The 21,679-nt window shown below is 35.7% G+C and overlaps 3 protein-coding genes across 4 annotated transcripts; 1 reads left to right on the top strand and 2 right to left on the bottom strand.

Moving 5' to 3' along the window:
- The first annotated feature begins 1,633 nt into the window (after positions 1-1,633).
- Positions 1,634-9,499, top strand: LOC140003717 (ubiquitin carboxyl-terminal hydrolase 6-like). Its single transcript, XM_072047015.1, has 18 exons — positions 1,634-1,787; positions 2,883-3,028; positions 3,243-3,278; positions 3,374-3,481; positions 3,709-3,749; positions 3,860-3,986; positions 5,139-5,198; positions 5,451-5,518; positions 5,747-5,797; positions 6,558-6,666; positions 7,593-7,681; positions 7,842-7,911; positions 8,025-8,105; positions 8,242-8,334; positions 8,462-8,510; positions 8,987-9,094; positions 9,170-9,244; positions 9,324-9,499. The coding sequence occupies exons 1-18, from the start codon at positions 1,772-1,774 to the stop codon at positions 9,377-9,379; spliced, it is 1,383 nt and encodes a 460-aa protein (XP_071903116.1). The 5' UTR covers positions 1,634-1,771; the 3' UTR covers positions 9,380-9,499.
- A 536-nt stretch (positions 9,500-10,035) lies between these two features.
- Positions 10,036-11,916, bottom strand: LOC113742022 (probable pectate lyase 9). The gene is made up of 4 exons (XM_027269702.2): positions 11,537-11,916; positions 10,766-11,121; positions 10,530-10,665; positions 10,036-10,438 (listed from the first exon to the last, which is right to left on the bottom strand). The coding sequence occupies exons 1-4, from the start codon at positions 11,876-11,878 to the stop codon at positions 10,211-10,213; spliced, it is 1,062 nt and encodes a 353-aa protein (XP_027125503.2). The 5' UTR covers positions 11,879-11,916; the 3' UTR covers positions 10,036-10,210.
- Positions 11,917-18,556: 6,640 nt separating this feature from the next.
- Positions 18,557-20,564, bottom strand: LOC113742965 (uncharacterized). 2 transcript variants are annotated; one of them, XM_027270998.2, is made up of 2 exons: positions 19,773-20,564; positions 18,557-19,699 (listed from the first exon to the last, which is right to left on the bottom strand). In XM_027270998.2, exon 2 carries the CDS (start codon positions 19,694-19,696, stop codon positions 18,971-18,973), a length of 726 nt encoding a protein of 241 aa, XP_027126799.1. In that variant the 5' UTR covers positions 19,697-19,699; positions 19,773-20,564; the 3' UTR covers positions 18,557-18,970. The 2 variants fall into 2 exon arrangements, with proteins under 2 accessions (XP_027126799.1, XP_071903115.1); XM_072047014.1 differs by having other exon boundaries at positions 19,788-20,564.
- Positions 20,565-21,679: the final 1,115 nt, after the last annotated feature.

The raw sequence follows: 21,679 nt of genomic DNA, 5'->3' as shown, positions 1-21,679 counted from the left end.
TTCCAACTAAATATATAAATGTTTTGTGCTTCCTAATTTTCTTAATTGCTAGTATTTTTTTTTTGGTAATGATTAGCATGCACTTTTTTAGATTGACATGATATTCATGCATAGTCACTTGATATTCAAGCTCTATTATTATTTTAGATTGACTTATGACGCAATAAAAATAAAGATAGTAAAAATATTTAGATATGATCTCCCTTTTTTTAATACATAGTATGCATAGGAGGTTTTTCTACATTTCAACTAATTTCATAAATGTTCATTGCTTTCTGATTTTCTTAATTGCTAGTTTTTTTTTTTGTAATGACTAGCATGCACCTTTTAATTTGACATGATATTCATGTGTAGTTACTTGATGTTCGCGCTCCATTACTATTTTAGATTGATTTATGATGCGACGAAAATAAAGATAGTAAAAATATATAGATATGATTTCCTTTTCTTTTCAAGTACATAGCATGCATAGGAGGTTTTTCTACATTCCAACTAATTTCATAAATGTTTTGTGCTTCCTAATTTTCTTAATTGCTAGCCGTTTTTTTTTTTTTTTTTGGTAATGACCAGCATGCACTTTTTGTCATAGACTAGTCTTTCCTTGGCAAGTCTCATGTAAGCCAAAACAATAGATAGACCAACACATACGCAGTTGAAAAATGATTACAGTATAATTAACAAAAAGTAATTTATTGTATTTGCAAAATTATCTTATACGCATGTCAAGATAGAGCTAACATAATCTAAAGGGGGAAAAATATAGTATCACTATATGTTTGCTTATTAATTTTCTATAGTTATGTTATTTCTATGTCATTTGAACTTATAAGTATTGGAATCGATTTTGTTTATTTTTATTTTTTTACCTTTTACCCTTCCCCGCACATTTTCTATCTCCAACTATCTGTTGTTTGTCAGATCAAAGATTCTAAATCCTAAATCTAACAACGGAAAAATTAAAATCAATTATTAAATCTAAAAGATATGCTTATACCAGCCAATCAAACAAGCATATTTATAAAAGGTGTTCCCCCTAGGTCATGGTTAATACACCAACAATACCACATCCCAAATGAAACATTCTAAGTAGTTAAAATCCATGTTGGTAACATATTTAGTTAAAAAGGATTCTACTTGCACTAGTTGCAACCAATACAATTTCCATTTTTGTTGTCATTAAGAAAAAAAGAAAGCAATGTATGCCTTATGATATACTAACACAACAACCAAAGAAAGAAAAAATCTGAACAATAAACTCTTCAAGAAATGTAAAAAACTAGTTAAATGGAGATAATAAAAAGTGGAAAGGAAAACTCATTTGAAAAGCCAAACCTACTACTTGAGGGTGGGCTTGACGAACGATTCCGAATCCGAATTTAATTCTAACATGCGAACCAAACGCCGCCTTAGTTTCAATTTTATAACCCCAGATGCTGAAACGATGTCGTATGTTGCAGTACATGCCGATTAACTAAAGCCTTGCTTGGATTGCTTGTTCCCGTCGGAAAATATTGTCGTTTTTCGTGATCACATTTCCCTATCACATTTTTCCCTCACATATATCAAATCGCTACAGTAATTTTTTCATGAAAAATGACGGAAAATGCAATCCAAACACAACCTAAACCTTCTTGTGCTACACTTTCTGTGTGCACACGACACAACCAGTTCTCTCCGCTCTTGCACTCCCCCTGCAAGTAAACCCAAACCCGATTACCCGACAGCGTGGAAGAACACAGGAATCCAATCAAAGCCAAAATCCTAAGCTCCGATGTCGACGTTGACAGGTCAGAATCTTCTCCTCGTTGTTTATCCTATCAATTTCTCCCTCTCAACTAAGAGCGGATTTGAACATGATGGATTTCCTTTTTTTTTTTTTGGCTAATAAAAAGTATATGAGGCTATTTTTTGAGCTTATATTTCGATTCCATGGGTTTTGATTGAGAGAATCAAATTAAACATCTTCGCCGTGACTGCCGCCTCGGCTATCTGGGATGCTCTGCGGCTCTGCGCATCTTTATCATCTTTACCTCACTTTTTATAGCAGAATTAGTTTTAATGGTGAGCCATTGATTATACAGCTTGGAACTTACGATTTTCACTACTTAACTGCTTAATTAGTTTAATACGAGGTTTTTCATTTTGGATTACAGGGTAAGCTACCGATTATAACTTATAGGATTAGTCTTCCTTATGATGCTTAGGGAAAATTTTAGGTCAGTGCAACTCGGTTGCTTGATGTAACCTCTGTTTAAATTCACATGTAACAAATCCAATGGCTGCATAAGGTTTGAATGGGTAACAGAACTGTTTAAGTTACTTTGCACTGGTTGAGTTTAGTGTCCTCAGCTGTGTTTTTTATGTGAGAGCCGGAGTAAGAAATGTAAGAGGTAGCTTGGTCTAAGGGCATACGAAAGCCAATGTTACAGTTTGATACATGATTGAAGAATTTTGTAGTCATTAAAAAAAAAAAACCTTGGGTTACAAGTTCAATTGAGCATTATCTTACCCCACACTGCTAATATACTTAGATTGGTCCAAAAGGATGATATGAATAAAAGCAATGAATTTAAGAAGACATATTTGCCAAAATGATTTCAATCAGGTGACTTGATTAGTGTTTTGGCACCTTTTGAGTTATGGAAGATGCCTTGAGAAAAGGGAAAAGGGAGCTAGTGGCAAATGGTTTCCTGAAGGAAGCTTGGTCTCAGGAAAATCTCTGTGTTTTGTATCATTGGTACACTTATATGCAAGTGATAATTATTTAAAGGGCCAAACATTACATTGTCATTTATTGCAAGGAAATTGATGCTCATGCACCAAGTAAACAATCTTCTTAATTGAAGTTTTGTTTGTTACTTATGGTTGCATAATTTTTGCAGTAAGTGTAAAGTGGCAGAAGAAAGTATTTCCTGCTGTGGAAATCGACACCACTCAGTCCCCGTATGTCTTCAAATGCCAATTGTATGACCTAACTGGAGTACCACCTGAAAGGCAAAAGATTATGGTAAAAGGTGGTTTACTGAAGGTAATGAAATAGATTTGTAGAATGGAAGTGAACCGATTATGAATGCACCACTTGATTGTATCTTATAAGATTTGAAACTAAAATAGAGAGATACATAAGAAAATTATTTTTGTCCTAAACAAAAAAGAAAGTGATGCACATGGTTTTGTGATTCGTTTAGCTTACCCTATTGCGCTAATTTTTTTTTTTCTTTTCCTGTTTGGTGATAATCTAGGATGACGCAGATTGGCCAAAAGTAGGAGTAAAGGAGGTAAAAGTAGCTTATTGGTTTACTTTTTACCCTCTTTTCCTGAGCCTTAGTGATGGTTCACCTGATTAATGTTTTTCTGCTTGTTTTTGGTCTAGGGCCAAAGATTAATGATGATGGGGACTGCCGATGAGATAATCAAGGCTCCAGAAAAAGGTCCTCTTTTTGCTGAGGACATGCCAGAAGAAGCTCAAGTTGTCAATATGGTTAGGTTTCTAACCCTTTTAACTAGTTAATCTTATAGATGCCACTTACTTTTGCACAATTTATTATGCAAATTGGAAAAGAGAAGTGAAAATGAGCTCTTAGTTTGCCACTAGGTAGTAACTGTTTCTGATTTGTACTATCACAAATTATGTGGCTCTTGCTTCCGGGTCATTCTGCTGGCTTATTTAATCTTGGAAACACCTGCTACATGAACTCCACAGTGCAGTGCTTGCATTCAGTTCCGGAGTTAAAGTCTGCTTTAACTAAGTCAGTTCTCTTAATTTCTTGAATTAACTTTTTATAGAGTGGTTCTAGATATATACGCTGCAATTCTTCTATTGCTAATGTATTGTTCTTACCGCATTCTTTCTGGTTAGTTATCCACCATCTGGTGCTGGCAACAACGTGGACCAGTCTTCTCATCAGTTGACAGTTGCTACACGAGATTTATTTATTGAGCTTGATAAGAATGCTAAACCAGTTGCTCCGATGCAATTTTGGATGGTATGACTGCTTGTGTCGCTGACTGATTGTTAATGTCATACTTCCTTTTTGGATTTTCCCAAACTTTTGGCAGCTGTCATGCATATTAAACAAAGTTTTTTGCTTCTTTTCCATCTTGTGGGCTTCTACTTTTCCATATATTTTCTCTGATAAAGGGGCCTACTCTTTGTCTATAATATTCTAACCATGCAATCAATGTGCTTGACAAGCATGCTTTGTGAATTCTGGAAATGGTGGCAGACACTTGTTACTAGTGGATGTTAAGAGTTAAGCTGGTAAAAATTTGTGTGCCGCAATTGTTGAGAAGTTCCAATGTCTTAAAGTATGGATAAAACTGGACACAACTACCAAAACCATCTATATCTTCCTACTCTGTCTAAATATTTGGAGTTCCCAAAAGTGCTGAAGAAATTCTGATAGATGGAGTGTATCATTGGTTCTGCGTTATTTAGATTTGAGTGTGAAAATTTTTATGAGCAGTGGTGAGGTGGAAATGATTGTGTTTGCTTCTGCAAGAGAAGATGTAGAAAGCTCCTTTAAATACCAGAGACCAGTGGCTTCTGTATTAAATTTAAAAGGAAATGTCACTTTCTGGCGTCAGTGAAAGCATTTGGCTTGTTTTTAAATAAGATGATCTTTTGGTATTTCATGTCTGATTTCCCTAATGCAACAGTGTTCTCCCAAAATTAAATTTAATAATTCACTGAGTCAAAAAGATTGTAGACCCTGTACTACCCTTTAGTTTCATTATCTTAAACCTGGAGTCTTTTTATTTGAAATTTAGCAATCACTTGCAATTTTAGTATTCTGTAGACATTGTGCTTCTCTTTTAAGATTAGAAGTGCCTCTGGCATCGTTTTTGTCCCCAGAGAAAGGAAGAATAATTTTTTTCTCAAATCTTGTGTATATAAGAACTCAACTTGGTGATTTTTTTCCTTTGCCTAAAACGAATACTTGTCGGTAAATAATGGACTTTACAAAGAAGAGGACATTGATTCTGATATGAATTTTCAAAACTAGCTAGATGGAACCTCCTTTATTCAGTGCACTTGATCGTAATTCATTTATGTGGAAGCAACAATTAGTTGAAGAATACATCCTTGTCAGCATCCTTATGTCTATGTAGTGTGCTTAATTAAACTTTCTTCACAGGTATTGCGGAAGAAGTATCCTCAATTTGGCCAGCTGAACAATGGAGCCTTCATGCAGCAGGTTCTCCTGCATTCCATCATACTGATCTTTTTAATTATCCAATACATTTATTTATTGCATGAAGAGTGTACCTGGCATCTTTTTCTTTTGGGGATGGGTAGGGTAGGAGTGATCTGTGGGGAGCTTTGGGACTAGAATTTCCGACCTCTAAGTGGGTAACTTCCTTGAAGATGTTGGTCAGTGTCAAAGCATTTCTACTTCTTAGGTGATTGTGATGCTGTATCGCTGATTGTTATCTTTAAATGATGACAGGATGCTGAAGAATGCTGGACACAACTTCTATACACACTTTCTCAGTCTCTCAAATCATCAAGTTCTAGGTAGGTCACTTATTTTGCTAAAGTTAAAATTTCTTCACTTTTGCTGGGTTGCTGAAATTCTATTTTTTAGTTGAAACCTTTTATTTGCTAACTCTCTTGTTTCACCCCACCCTGTATATTCACTTTTGAGGATGTATTTAGATTGAAACTCCCAAACACACTTCTATGATTTCTTATAGCAAGCTGGCTTTCCTCCATTTTCATTCATTTTGATCATGTTACTTGCAGTGAAGAGCCGGATACTGTGAAGGCACTCTTTGGTATCGAGTTTGTAAGCAGGTATATTGATTGGTATTTGTTGCAACCTATTTTTGTCTTGCCTTTGTGAGGAACATAAATTACCTTTAGATTCTGATTTTGTTGTACTTTTGGTTATCATTTTGCTGTATATTCAGCTTTAAATTGTTGAAGTTTCTTTTATGATTTTGGTTTTGTCTATTTTGACATCATTCTGCAATATGCAACCTTTTCTCTGTTGGCCTTACGATTTCCTGCTGGAGTGGTTATGTTCTTCTCTCTTCATGAATTGCCTTCTGCTGAGTAAGGGTTTGATCAGTTCTGTCCTGCCCAGCCACATGAAAGAACCACACATACTACCCTTCCTCTTACCTACCACTGGCTTGCAACATGTTTGTTTGAGATATATTCTCTTGTTTGGTGGGTCTTACATTTTTATCGAGAGACTACTGAGTGATGGTTTAATCCTTTTATAGTTAATCCAGCGATTTGGCTCTTTTGTTTCTCTATCAAAACATATATCAAGAATTACTGGTCAAAAACTGCAGGGCATTGATTTAGGTGGACAAATTGTTGGCCATTGTTTCTGACCTGTCAGTGAAAAAAACAGAGGGAGTAAGTGTTTGGGGAACTAAGTTTAGATCTGGATAAGGAGAATTTTCTTCTTTATTCTGTTTTCTGCATTGTTATCATTTGCTATCTACTGTACACACAATTCAATATTCTACATGTATCTGTCTAGCTTTGAGGAGTTCCTCGTAAGATGTTATTTATTTGATCTTTTGCACGGCTATGAATCCAGGGTTCATTGCACAGAAAGTGGCGAAGAAAGTACAGAGAGAGAGTCAGTTTATTCACTTAAATGCCACATTTCACAAGAGGTGAACCATTTGCATGAGGGCTTAAAACGTGTAAGTTTTATTTGTTAAGAATTTTGAGTCTATGATTCTGTTGAAGAATCTACTCTTATTTCTTTTTTAATCCTCCTCCTTCAGCTACTTTTGTTTTTCTTTTTATTTTTTATTTTTGTTGGGGGGGGGGGAGGGCAGAAACAATAATTGTAGACAAATAGGAAAGAACAAACACCAATTTGTAACTGGAATAGTGATCAGAAGCATAAACTCAATGACTGGATATTTGTAATTAGACTCCTGTAGTTTTACTAACTTCCAAAATGCAGTATTTTGAAGTGTGTTTAACTTTCAGAAACTTGCTTTTCTGATTTGATTTCCCTCCTCAACCTGTTGGTCCTCTTTGTTTTCTTTTTTGTCCTTTGAACCAGTGGTTCAATGCTGGACATTAAAAAAAAAAAAAGAACTGGACATGACTTTGCAACATAAGATTTACTTTTTCAACTTTTTCTGGGGAAATTGAAAAATTGTAGAGATAAGATTGATAATGTATTTAAGGATAGATAAGCTAGTAAATAGGTTTAGCATCAAATTGAAGTAATAGCCAAGAATGTAGTCACTGATTTTCTCATCTCATTGCAGTCCAGACTGGAATAAAAGGGGCTCATACTGTCAAAAAAGGAAAATTTGTTATCCAATTATGCTTCTTTTAATTTTTTAATTTTTCTCATTTAGAAGATATATTTCTATTTTTTATTCTGACTTATTGAGGTACAACGTGCTGACTCTGTATCCTTTTACATTTACCTGAATGACTCAGAGACATCATCTCTAGCAGCCGTTTGTATGCTGCTCAACTGCTTTGCACACAGCTGTATACATATGTCTAACAAATTTTACCTTTTTAACTGAAAGTGTGAAAAACTTTTTTCCCATTTATAGAGTTTTGGGTAAATCCATTTATTTTGATTGATTTATTCATTCAGGGTTTGAAATCAGAACTGGAAAAGGCTTCTCCTGCTTTGGGACGCAGTGCAATTTATGTAAAAGACTCACGCATTAATGACTTGCCGAGGTATGTATTTGATGTATTGGCCCTTAGTTTTTCTTGCAGGGTTGTTATTTCCATGAATGTTGTTCTTCCCAGAGATCTGTTTACCATGTTCCTATGGTATTAGATTTACTTGTATTTTCTTCTCTCTTCTTTGTACTTAGACAGTCATTTTCCTGCACAGGTATTTGACTGTTCAATTTGTACGTTTTTTCTGGAAGAGGGAATCAAATCAGAAGGCAAAAATCTTGCGGGTAATTTTTTCCCTTTTAATCGTCCTTTGTTTTTCTGCCTAGGCAAAGATTGTGGTGAATTATCAATCTTTATTATGACTTCTATTTAGCTTACAAAGTCACCCAATCTGCAGAAGGTGGACTATCCATTGGAGTTAGATGTTCTTGATTTGTGTTCAGATGATTTAAGGAAGAGATTGGAAACTCCTCGTCAAGTACATTCTTTGCCCCCCTTTATGGATGGTTTATAACCTGTTTTCTTTTGCAATATAATTTCCCACCCCTCTTTCTTTCCCCTTATAAATAAAGCCAATATTTGTTCAGAAAATTATTCTGGTTATCAACTTTTAGATTCTTCGAGACGAGGAAGGTAGAAAACTTGGTCTGAAGGTTGATCAGAAGAGCTCTGGTTCAGACACTGATGTCAAGATGACCGACAATGAGGTTAGCATGTGAAATCCATATAAGCAAACCACTAACTGGTGCTTTCTTTCATCTGCAAGATTCTCCAACGATTGGATACACATCTACATAATTATGCTTGATACAACACGTTATTTTATATACTCAGGAATCAGCAAATGGTAACGGTGGAACATCTAAAGATTCATCTCTGGAAGGTAAAAGTGAAATCTTTGGTCCTTTTAGGTAGTTGTTGAGTTATTCAGTTTTAGTAGAACTTGGTTACCTTCATTAAGTAAATAACTACTTCTTGTCTGGATCACAGTTAAGTAAAATGCCTTAATCCATTTGTTTATGGTTTGCTTCAAGGTGATCGAGATGGGAAATAACATTTTAATGCCTAATCATATATTTCATTTAATGATTATTTTTGTTCGGTGTTCTGTGTACTTTTTATAAATGTGTGTGATGATAAGTATAGTGTTAATACATGCCCATAACTAGGGTGGGGAAAGTGTGTAAAACCAAATTTTGAGGTAATATATTGGATTGATAAAATAAAAGTGCCCTGCACTGAATGGTTATTGTAGGCTATACCCCATACGTCATGGTGAAAATTCATGAAATAGATATTACGTGATATGTTACTTTCTTACCTTGAGCTCACTTGAGTCCCTTTTGGGTGACCTTTCAGGCAAAGAAGTGCATTTAACTGGAATTTATGACCTGGTTGCGGTGTTGACGCACAAAGGTAGAAGTGCTGACTCGGGGCATTATGTTGCATGGGCGAAGCAAGAAAATGGTGAGTCCTCGTATCTTGTTTGATTGCATGTTTATCGGGTTCATTAGTTTGTAAACTTTGTTAGCTTGATTGCAGGGAAATGGATCCAGTTTGATGATGATAATCCGATTCCCCAACGCGAGGAAGATATCACAAGGCTTTCAGGAGGGGGTAAGGATTGCCTTTAGCAATTAAACGGCTTGTATTGGTAGTTGAAATTATCTAAAATTTTCTTCTTTTTTTTTCACAGGTGACTGGCATATGGCTTATATTTGCATGTACAAGGCCCGACTTGTCGCAATGTAATTTTGATTGTTGTTGGATGGGATCATGTCATTACAAGAAGTATGATAAACATCTTCATATCTTCCATTGTGTTATTTTTTTTGTCAATATCAATGAGTCATGTTCAATCTGTACGCTAAATCCTTTGTGCTTTTTCTGTGATGAACTTATTATGTGACATTTTGCAGATAATGGTTATCCTTTTTATTCTCGCTTTTACTTTTGGCTCCTTTGAAATTTTCCAAAGCCTATTTTTGCCACTTTTGCATTTAGGTAAACTTTTGGCAGAACCGGAGTAAGACATAATCTGGTCAATTCCAACCCAGCAAGATTGATGGTCTGCGGGGTGTTGGTTAATTCAGGCTTAGCAAAATTTCATACAACTGAATTTAAAAACCCTAGTCAGAAATAGAGGGCAATTTTCAGGCTGAAAATGGCAATCCAAACATATATTTTCTTTGGGTCCTGTGATTCCCGAATTTTTTTTCTTCTGTTTTTCTAGAAAAAGGAAAAAGGTTACTATCATGTCAATCAATTATCTTGGAGCCAAACGTAATGGTATTGATTGATCAGTGAAATGTGTATGCTCAAAGAGCGGAAAAGCAGTTAATTGTATTTACAAGCATATATATATATATATATATATGTCCTTTATTTTCTGGTCATCCAAGGTTATGGTGCTGGCTTGTGTCTAGTTAAATACTACCATGCCATAACATGCATAAAACAGAAAGAAAAGAAAGGAAAAAAACGAAAAAGGGGGAAGAAGATCATATAAAAGATGAACAACGAATAGATGTTCGAGGCTGCTGCTTTTTCACATTGGCGTCCTTCATCAGGTTGAGCCTTGTTTCAACATCTGGATACCCTTGGACACTTCAAGGCACCAGCAGATTTGGTCAATGCCCTCACTTCTCTTGCTGCTTCTATTGGAAAAATCTGCTCCGCGCTATAGTTTGGCCTCACGGCAACACCGCCACCACTTCTTGATTGGCTGAAAGAGGCGCCATTTTCAAAAACATCTTCCACAGATAAGAAGTTCCATGACATGCCATTTCCGTTGTGCTGCCTCCATGTCACCTGTCGATGTTCATATCCAGATTGTTAAGTCTTGAGAGTTTCATACACCATGGAGCACGAAATGGATGAAAAAGACTTCATCGATACATACCTCTTTATTCCCATCTTTTGGGGCAATGAAGAGATTTGCTTGGCTCTTTATCGTAGGATCCATGCTTCCTCCAATAGCGTATGCTCCCCAACCCAGGTAAAGATTGTTAACAACGTGGGCATATCCGAATCGAACTCTGACACAGACAAAACCCCCAATTACACAAAATGGAGGATAACATGATAAGAGTCTTCTTTATGTGTATATATCATAGTTCTAACAAGAGAATTTTGTACCTTGGCATTCTTTGTTGGCAGCGAGGACCAAAATGATTGAAGGCTACGGTAACTTTCATGTCCTTGTCTCGTCGGAAGCCATCGTCATGTCCCAAAAGCATGACCTTATTCTGGGATCTAAACCAATTGTTTGAGATGGTAACACCTGTTGAGCCTCGCGTAACATCAATTAATCCATCAGGGCAGTCGTAAAGCGTATTGTGATCAATCCATATCTTAGAACTCGATAGCATTCTGATAGCATCTCCATCAACGGGTCCCAAATGTACAATCTTGGCGTCTGGACCTAGAACAGGTCCTGCTGGTTGAGCAACGCAATTGTGGATGCGGAGACCGTGTATGATGACATTGTTCGCCTGTTTCACCAAATTTTTAAGTCAAAAAATTTTTTTCGTCAAGACAAAGATGTATAACAACTTCAAAGAATAATAATGCATATACTATCGACTGGCGCTAAAGGTATAAAAGGATAGAAATGAATCATGAACCCATTTAATTAATTTGGCATAATTATTTCGATTGAATAGGATTTCCCATAACATTTTCATGATAATCGTCATATACTAGAATTTTACTACGTACATCAATTATAGCTGCCTGATAAAGGCTGTTTGGCAAAACTTCCTAGTCTTGGCCTGTGCTCTGTAAAATTTTTAAGAGATAAAGTTGACCAGCAAGCATCTGTAGGTGCATGTAAGACACACCGTGAACTAAACTACAGACCAATCGACTGGCGAAATCAACCAAGAAAAAAGAACGCAAGTTCATTACCCTTTGCAACACTAGGCAAGCACCACCAGAAATGTGTACATTAACACCTCGTCCATCAATGGCAGTGAAGCTGCTGACAAGAAGGGGTTTCTGGAGGGTAATATTCATGTCTCTCTTAAACGTAATCCAAACCTTTCCCTTGACATGGGTCATAGCATATCTCAGGGTTCCTGGCTTAGGGTTGAGTGCATCGTCGGATGGATCAGTCACCTTGTAGTTTATGACGTCTCGGCCAATGTTGCTCATCATTTTCCCAGCATAACCAACGGAGCAGGTAGCCAATTGGTGCCTGTGGCTGCGCCAGTTACGGTCTGTCCTCCAGCATTTGTCGATCACATTCATTTTAGCAGACACATGAGGGCTTGAGGTGATGATGGAAATGGTAGCTATGAGAGCCCAAACAGTGCACCAAGGTGCCGTTCGGATGCCTTGAATGCCCATGTTCATTTGTTCTTCGTTTTTGCAAACATACAACCGAGTTTCCTATTTGGAGAAAGAAAGATGAATATATTTAGGGTTTTGCATGGGAAAGTAAATTGAAGGGCCACGTATTTATACATGCAAGGTTTATTAATTGGAAGTTGTACATTAGTTTGTAGTGTGTGGTGAGCGGGAGTTTTTGATATGGATGTAAAATGAATGGAAATTGGAGCAGGTATTGCTGTGTTGTACTCCTAGATCAGTTTCATCCCCCATTTTTTCTTTTGGAAAAAAGCTATTTTCAGCTAGTTGAACTAGTCTAGAAAGGTAGACAAGACAGATCAAACACCGTTACTTGATCTGTCTTTTACAGAGATTGAGAGAGAGAGATAGAAACGGTAGTTAAAAAACGCCACAAATTTCTCAACCATTACCGCGTAGCATGGCTTCGATACTACTATTTACGATTCTGTGCTGGCTACTAATGGAGTAATGGGAGAGGAGTAATGGTTAGGTTACAATTCCGACTTATGTGGTATGAGTTTATAGTTGAGGTTTGTCTCATATGGTCATATAGCCAGTGACAGTTGTTTGGAGTTTTCAAAGCAACATTCAAGGATACCGGCTGGGGGTTTAAACCTCCACAATATACATTGTCGCTAATTTACGTTTTTATACCCCATTATTTTCTTTCTTTCTTTCTGTTTTTGGGAGCTTTATCCTGTTAAATCATGATTTGGACTAAAGAAATAGAAATAAGTTTAAGTCAAGTATCTAGAATTGTCCAACTTATCAATAGTAAAGATGATGATCTCTCTGCTATTGGCCCAATCATTGAAGAGTTACGGGAAGCTTTGCATGATCCTCGTTTGATTGATGTAAATTGGGAGTGTGTTTGGACGGGAGATTATTTGCTCAAATATATTTGCTTATATCATCATTATAATTTTCAATACGCTTTTTTATCTTCTTAATTATCTTTTTATCTCACATACATCACATCACAAAAAGTGCTACAGTAAAAATATCTCAAATAGTTCTTGAACTAGCGCATTTTACTAAAAATTTTCACTCTATTGAACTCTTCTCCTACATTTGTTGAGCAGAGAGATCCAATTAAATCGAATCACAGGGTAGGGTACTACAACCAACTGCATGCGCTGCTGCTGCTTGTTGAATAATTTGTGTTAATGTTTCATTTTCAAGCCATGCATGATTAGTGCAAGGCCTAAGGAAGGAGTGGATGGGTAATCAAAAGCAGCAAAACATTAGTTAAAAACACAATGATGATAATGAATGGTTATTATGGGAGTGAATCATTAATCATTTTCATGGTCCACGGGTGGCTGCCGTCCCTGGACCTTCATCATCACACATCACTCCGTCACCCAACTTCCTCTTCTACTTCTATAGTCTTCTCTCCTGCGGTTGTAATCAAATGCTCCTTGCCGTTTCATGGAATCCAAGAATGAGCCAGGTTTTTCACGCGTGGGTAGGGAAAGTGGCTCACGAGTTCCAAGTAGTGAGTGGATCTTTTTATGTCGGCCAAATCAAATGGTGTTCCTCTTCTTATTACTCCCTCCGTCCCACTTTGACAGTTTTGGTCCTTTTTTCACACAGTTTAATAAAAAGTAGTTAACTTTGTTGGAACAATCAATTTAGGTAGCTATTTTCCTAAAATACCTTCACATTAATTAGAATATAACTTTATGGAAACTTGAATTGATGGTAAAAAAAGAATCAACTCTCCTTAAATGGAATAGGTTTATAGTAACAACAACTTACATTGAATAAGGGTATTTTAGAAAAATTAAAATACAACTACATTCTTCAATTGGAAAGTGGACTACAATTTAGGACATACGAAAATAGAAAACAGGACTATTAAAGTGGGACGAAGGGAGTATTATTATTTGTTTTAAGTCACGTGTAATGGTGAACACAAATTGAACAAATGAAAACAGATATTCAAATAACATCTAAAAACATAACAAAATTTATTATTTATTGAAAATTTTGTGCTCAATTCTCAACCCTACCATCCAATTTTGAAATTATTTATCTCCCATCATGAACTGTTATCTCAATCCCTCAAACCCTAAAAATAGAAATCCCTATTAAGAGGTTCATGATCAGAATCTGTGTGCAAAATCTGTATTGTATATTCTTTTAGTCAGACATACATGGAAGAAATGTTGGACCAAAATCAACTTTCCGTTAAAAAAGGAAGAAAAAAGAAAATCATTTTAACTTTTTCATCTCTCAAGTCAATTTATAGTACTACAACAAAAGTATTCATTTCTTCTACTCCTCTCTCTGTTGACTGTTGGTTGCACCCGAAAATGGGGCAAATTCCGATTGCAATTACAGTACACCTTTTGCATTGCATGCAGGTCAACAACTGAGGCAATTAATTGACTTTGCAACAATATGTCCAGTACTGTACTGACACAATTAGCAGCATTTATTACAGCCAAGACCTTTGGTAAGCCTCTTTGCACATTGTCAACGTACACCTCTCCACACTTTCTCTAGTGCATTTGATTTTGGAGGTGAAGGCTTTTCTTCTCTTTTTTTTTTTTTTTTTTTTGAGTCTTTTTGAGAAGGTATAATAATATGAGTAAATCTTATATGTACTGACGGTGTATACATTATCACAGTTAGATATACGACACATATGCAGAATTTATGTTTTAAATTCAAATTCGTATCATATGTTATGCATTTAATGATAAAAGTGTGTATACTATCAGTGTATAGAAGATTAATACTAATAAGATTCAAGCATTCCGACTAACAAATACTAACAGCTTGTACTTTATGGCAACTCAGGGAAGGAGAGGTTGTAGGAGGGCAAGTAACGACAAAAGAAAAAGATCAAAATGGAAATATTGGCATGGATTAGAGAGAGATGCTTGTGGGCCACATTTACCCACTGCCACGTTGACGTGAATGACCTGTGTCCTCTTGAGGCTTTCAAAGGCCCACCCCAAGGGGGTTCTTTGCGATGCAATTCTAAAACCTGATCGTGAACGTGGTCCATCTAAATACACGTCATGGCTTGTGGGCCTTTATGCCCGAGTTAAGATTTTTCCATAATTCGACAAGTAGCCAATGGTAGTAATTGCAACAAACCATTTGCACCGATCCTATTCCATTGATCTCCCTGAGACAACCTCAATAGACTTTTCTCAGCCCCAAAAAAAAAAAGAAAGAAAAAAAATTGGCTGAGTTAATTTTCTCTAGGATAAAAGATGGGGAATTTTTTTTTTTCCTTAAATCATAGTCAAGTTTTTTTAAAAATTTTTTTGTTTCTAGTAGCAAAGGGTGATATTTAAGAAATAGAAAGAGGAGAGATTTAAACTCAGTAACCTTTAATTTTTTAAATCTCAACACTAAACCATAACCAAATTCTTAGCCTAGTCAACTAAATTATTTGAGATATTTTTACTGTATCACTTTTTGTGATGTGATGTATGTGAGATAAAAAAGTAATTGAGAAGATAAAAAGATGTGTTAGAAATTGTAATGATGATGTAAGTAAATAAATTTTGACAAATAATCATCAATCCAAACAAACCAAGTGATTTGAAAATCAGATCGGACTCATTGTTTCTACCGATTGAATTGTGAATTGACCATTAAATCAGTTCGATCCACTAATAAAATCCAAAAATTAATTGAAACTAACCAAACTTGATTGAGAACTAGTTTGCTAATCATAATCGAATAAAAATCCAACTTTTGAATCGGTTAACCCAAATTTTTATTTTATTTTATTTATTTTAAAGTTATCCAATTTCCATAATAAATAAAAATAAAAGAATAAAAAAAGAGAAACATTTGAGCAAAGTTAAACCGATTGAACCCAATTCAACCAATTGAACCAGATTGAATCGTGAATCGAAAATCCATCCGATTCATATAACTATCCCGAGTTTAAAAACTACCTATAGTAATTAAATCCAACCGAAACTCAACTCGAGGTGACCGAGTCACCGGTTCAAATGCGGATTGAGCAATTCAACAGCAAGTTGTATAATAATTATATTATATCACATAATAATATATTTTAAATTTTAAAAATAATAAAACTTTTAAGTTAATGATTCAACCAACAATTTTTCTTAATTCACCGGTTGAACCATCAAATCATCATTGACTGATCAACAAATTTACTTAATTAATTTAATTAGCAACCCACACCGATCCTCTGACCAAATTGGTCAGGCCGGAATTATAACTATGCTTCTACCATCCTATTTGCAGCAAAGGATTCATTAGGTCCAAAAATTAAATACAAAGCCTTCATTCTTATCCTCTTGTTACCAAACAAATCCGAAATAAAAAAAAAAAAAAAAAACCCACCTAATTATGAGTCATAAAGCAAGGTGTAGCACAATGATGTTAAGCCATCATCACTGGCTACCGTAGCTCGTAAAATGCTCTGATGGCCTAAGCAAACAGATAAAACGTTGAGCCTAAGAATAATGAATAGGAGTATATCGTGCCGGCAATCCATCATTCTTATTGGGTAAATTTGTTTCATCACTCTTCCTCCAATTCGCGCTTGAAAATGTCACAACTCATCTCGCCTTTTAGTGCTTTAATTGGTCAGAGATTCGATCGGAGCCTTAATAAATAGTAACATATAACTAGTGAGATCAATAGACAGACAAATCTTTTATACACTAATAAGCTATCAATACAAAAACATATACATCCAACGATAATAATATATACACACAATCAATATATACAAGATTAACTCTTCCCTGCATCCTCAGGTTAGTAAGAATGCTGATGGTAATTAATACTCCCGGCAGAATAAAAGATTCTCAAGGACATACATATATATATATATATATATATACACTCTCATCTGGTGTTTCCGTAAAGCTAAAAGAAGTCACGATTTTTATACCCTAATAATCTATCAATACAAGAACATATACATCCAACCAACGATAATAATATATACACAATCAATCGATGTATACAAGATTAACTCTTTCCTACGTCCCCAAGTTAGTAAGAATGCTGATGGTAATTAATCCTCCCAATAGAATGAGATTCTCAAGAACATTTATGTACGCGTCTGGTGTTTGCATGAAGCTAAAAGAAGTAACGAACTAACATTCGATGGTTTCGTTAATTGTCTACTTTTTATTTGATTTAATCGATTGAACACATGACCCGAGCAAAAATTGGATTTTAAATTTAAATTCAATAAGCTGTTATGCATTTAATGAAGATGGTATATACACTAACAGATTAATCCTTTAAGAAATGACAAAATCCACTTTTCTGCGTTAGTTAATTTGCCACATGCACACAATTCGAAAGTATATATATGTTCTGGAAGTAAACCAGAGTTGAGCAATCCAAACAAACCGGTCAAAGTAAATTAGCTACAATTTTAAAAAAAAAAAAAAAAAAAAAAAAAAGAAGCAACAAGGATATGTGAGACTAATAAATAACTATAAACGAGAAAAGTTCAACTTTGTCGACCAATTTGAAGACACCCCAAGCGGACTTGAACTCATTCATGAACTACTTGCGATATTTAATATCAATTTTCTACCCACACCATCACATTATCCTAATGTCAACTAATATAAGCCACTAATCAAAACTATGGAAAAACACTAATAACAAAGTCTGCTACTCCTATTAACGGTTGCCACGAATACTGCCCATTATCTAGTGGACGAAATTATCCTAACATTTTCAAAAGTTTCTCTACAGTCTTATTTTGATTCACAAAATACATCTAGATGTGTCGTCTGATATGTCACTGGCATTACTCCACTTGCTATTATTTCATTATTTGTAAGAGTCCGGTGCGTTTGATAAAATCGAAATCTGAATTTATTAAAATTTTAAATTATTAAATATTAAATCTAATATATTTGAATGCAAATCATATTCAGTAGTGATAAGTGAAGAATTTCTCAGTTAATTTTGAGAGCAAATTTTGTCTAAAAAATTCAATGCCACTTAATTAATTTAGATATTCAATTTTTATTATCAGACGATATGAATATGTTAAAATCTGAATCTATTAAGTTTAAATACTGAATTAAATTATCTAACAAGAAGGCCTGATCAGTCAAGAGAAGCAAAACCAAACCGTAATTTCATTCTCCTCCACTGTCAAAATAGTACTATAATACAATACAGTGGCCAAATGACAGTAACATTATGACACCTATATTAATTGTTTTACAACAACAATGTCAATTTTTGCCTTTTAAAACATTACATCATCTACAAACTTGTTCTTACTTGTCAGGACGTAAAAAAAAGACCATTAAACGAGTTTTGCAGCATCCATTTGCTTACGTAAATAGTATGCATGTTTAACCAATTAATTGAACTAAAAAGAAAGAGGAAAGAAAGTATGGAATTCATGCACAACGCATCATAACGCCAATTATAGCTATAAATTATTTGCTTATATCGCAAAAACACATTTTCAACACACTTTTTACTTCACATGCATTACATTGCGAAGAGTATTATTTCAACTAATATTTCCAATAATCACCTATCTAAATCTCATCCACATACCAAATCAAACATCACAATAAGAAAGAGTTTTGAAATATGTAATTCTCCTTCCATATGTACCAAAACACAAGATACAATAATATAATATTAGCTACAGAGTATAGAGCCCAAATAATAGGGGGTAAAAATTAATTGTACTACTACTATATAATGACGGAGTTATGCCCCTATTACAGCACTAGTGGGGGTTTTTTTTTTTTTTTTTGGGGGGGGGGGGGGTCCTTGTTTCCAATTTTGGGTGTCTAGGCATTGATCGGTCACGCCCACCTTCCCCTTTAGCCTTGATTACACTCTCAACAAGGGTATTCTATCCATGCTCTTGGAATTATCAAAATTAGTAAGACTACTAAATATGGCAAAGAGTAGATAGCAGACTAGAAGTACATACCCTCTATCTCTCAACAATTAATTTCCTCCTTTTTGTGGGGCACTTTTAGTGTTTTACTGAAAATTGGAACCTGGAGTGTAAATGGCAAGATCAGGCCAACCATTGCTCCCATTCCAGCAGCTAGAGTCTCCATTACCCTGATTACTTAAAAACCCCTCCTCAGAATTACTCCCATTTTGCAAACCCGCATGTGGATCACCATGATGGTGACCCGGACCCGGACCTTGATTCGGGCCATGATCACCAAACCCACAGAGCTGCAAATTTGATGCATTTGGATTCAACCCCTCCAGAAAATTCCCAAATTGCCCCCCATTTGAAGACAAGAGGGAGCTAAAGCTCCCATTCCCACCCACATCAAGAATCATCCTGCGGTCCTGATCAAAACCGGGTTGAAGTGCCTGCGGAGCAAGCCCATAAGGCTCTGTTTTTGGCAGTGTCTGAGGAGTGGTAGAAGGAGGTGGTGATGATGACGAGACTGCAGCGGCTGAGGAAGGGGAGGTAGACGGGGCAGCCGAGGTGGCTGAGGAAGAGCGTTTGGTAGTTGATGAGCTGCGTTTAGTGTTCTTCCGGGAGCCACCACCGACAGGGATGTTTCTGAGAGCACCGCCTTTAGTCCAATATCTTCTGCAGTTCTTGCAAAAGTGGCGCGGCTGAGAGAGATTGTAGTTGTTGTAATAGCAGAATTTTGTGTTCGCAGAGTCACATCTCGGGCATTTCAGGTGTTCTTGCTCTGGAAATTGCGGTTTCATTTGTGAATATATCGACGGGTCTTGCATTTTCTGCTTGGAAATAATAAATCTTAGTATGAAAACTGTTCAACTCTGAGCTAATTTTAAAGTTTGAGAAGCTGACCACAATCGAGAAAACCTTGATTACAGAGATCAAAGATTAGATCTTTATAACAGCAAGCGGACAAAGAGGTCGAATTTTGGGATCAAAGTGTGGTTCTTGGTTGATTTTGTGAACTGGGTTCTCCTTTGTTTTTTTTTTGGGTTGCCTGAAAAGAAGGGAAAAGGATTGGGATTTGGTCTATGTGTGGTAGGATTGAAGTTGATTGAACGTTTACGAATTACGGTTTATGTGAGGTGTTGGCCTTTTGGGCTTGGGAAGTGGCGAAAAAAGCAAGAAAGGAGAGGAGCACCACTAAAACTGTGACAAAAAAGGTCAAATTTTGTTCCGCGTCCAAAGCCCCAAGGCAGAAGCTTTAGGCATCATATAAAATTGTAATCTCGAAGCAGAGAGAGAGAGAGCTAATCCCTCAGCAAGAGATTGAATCCAGAGATGGTACTGGAGGTGGGACTCTGGCAAAATAGATGAAAATTGAAGAAGAAGCGATATAAGACGGATAGAAAGAAGACAAGAAGAGATATTTGGGGGGGGGGGGAGTGGTATTGAATTGGTTGATGTAAATGAAGTATGGAAGTCCGCGTGAAAGTGACGACCGGACAACAGCGATCGCATCATATAGTGAGAGAATACCAGTACTACTGTACTAGTAATAGTAGTAGCAGTAGAAAGAGGAGGAGAGGAGATTTTTGTCTAACATATTCGGCTCACGATGCAAGCTAGTTGAATGCACACTTGTGTATAGTGAAGTCCCACAGTGTAGCCACTCACCCCATCCACGGCCTCTCTCATCATCAAACACTGAATTGTTTGAGTCAGTCAAATACTACTACTACTAGGATACGAGTCGAAGCTTTGGATTGGCCAAAGGCTAAAGCCAACTTTTACATGTAGAGCGTCACTGCAATGAAGCAATGAACAACTAACTCTACTTTATCCTATAATAAACTTGGGTCCTGTTTGGATTATCCTGCAATAAACTTGTGTCCTATTTGGATTGTAATTAGCTGAATTTTTAAAAAATATATATATATTATAGTGATTTGATATATATAACGTGCAAAAGTGATTAAAAAATATGTTTATGAAAGAAATTTTTTGTTCGAATTCCCTCAAAAAAAATCCTTTTAAATTCTATTCTTTACATAGACCTCTCTCTCTCTCTATATATATATATGATTTTGGGGTGGAAATCGATTTAGATTGCAAGTTTTTTGAGTTTTTATTAAAAAATTTATTATAACAATGTGATGTATGTGATATAGAAATGTGATTGAAGCATATGTCAAAAAAAGATTTTCATTGTTTATTAAGAAATCACAATTGAAACAAGCTTTTTGGGGGTAATTTTGCATTGTTAATATCACTTTAGTTAATACCATCGTAATCTGCGGAAGTTTCGAGCATCTATTTTAATGATTATTGCTCTTAACCACCGAAATATATTTTGTTTTTTCTTATAATTGTAAAAAAATGATATTTAAATTTGAATTGAGTTTATGTGACATGCATTTAAAGAATAAAGTGTCCATGCTGTTACAATATACAAAATTGATACGCACAATATCTTTTTCCGGAAAACGATAGAAACACACACATACACATACATAATTATTAGATTAGAAACACTCGAAAGTTAACGTCTATTAAACCTAAGCGGGACTCATAGAAAACTCACGTCCAACTAATTGGTGACGGAGCGATACTCCCATGAAACTTAAGTCTAAATTGAAGAACCCACACACAAGCGACCCTCTCCCCTCCCCGGCGGCGCGAGCACAGACTCACCAATAATATGGCTAGATACGCACAATATCAGTCAATTCTTTTTAAACATTTTTCGTCGAGACAGTTCCGCAGTTCGAGTGAGTGTCTGCCAATGTTCACTGCTTTATCCTAGTGATAGTGCTCTA

Source organism: Coffea arabica, chromosome 4e (assembly GCF_036785885.1).
Source record: "Coffea arabica cultivar ET-39 chromosome 4e, Coffea Arabica ET-39 HiFi, whole genome shotgun sequence".
Lineage (NCBI taxonomy): Eukaryota > Viridiplantae > Streptophyta > Magnoliopsida > Gentianales > Rubiaceae > Coffea > Coffea arabica.
This window is presented reverse-complemented; position numbering and strand designations above follow the sequence as displayed.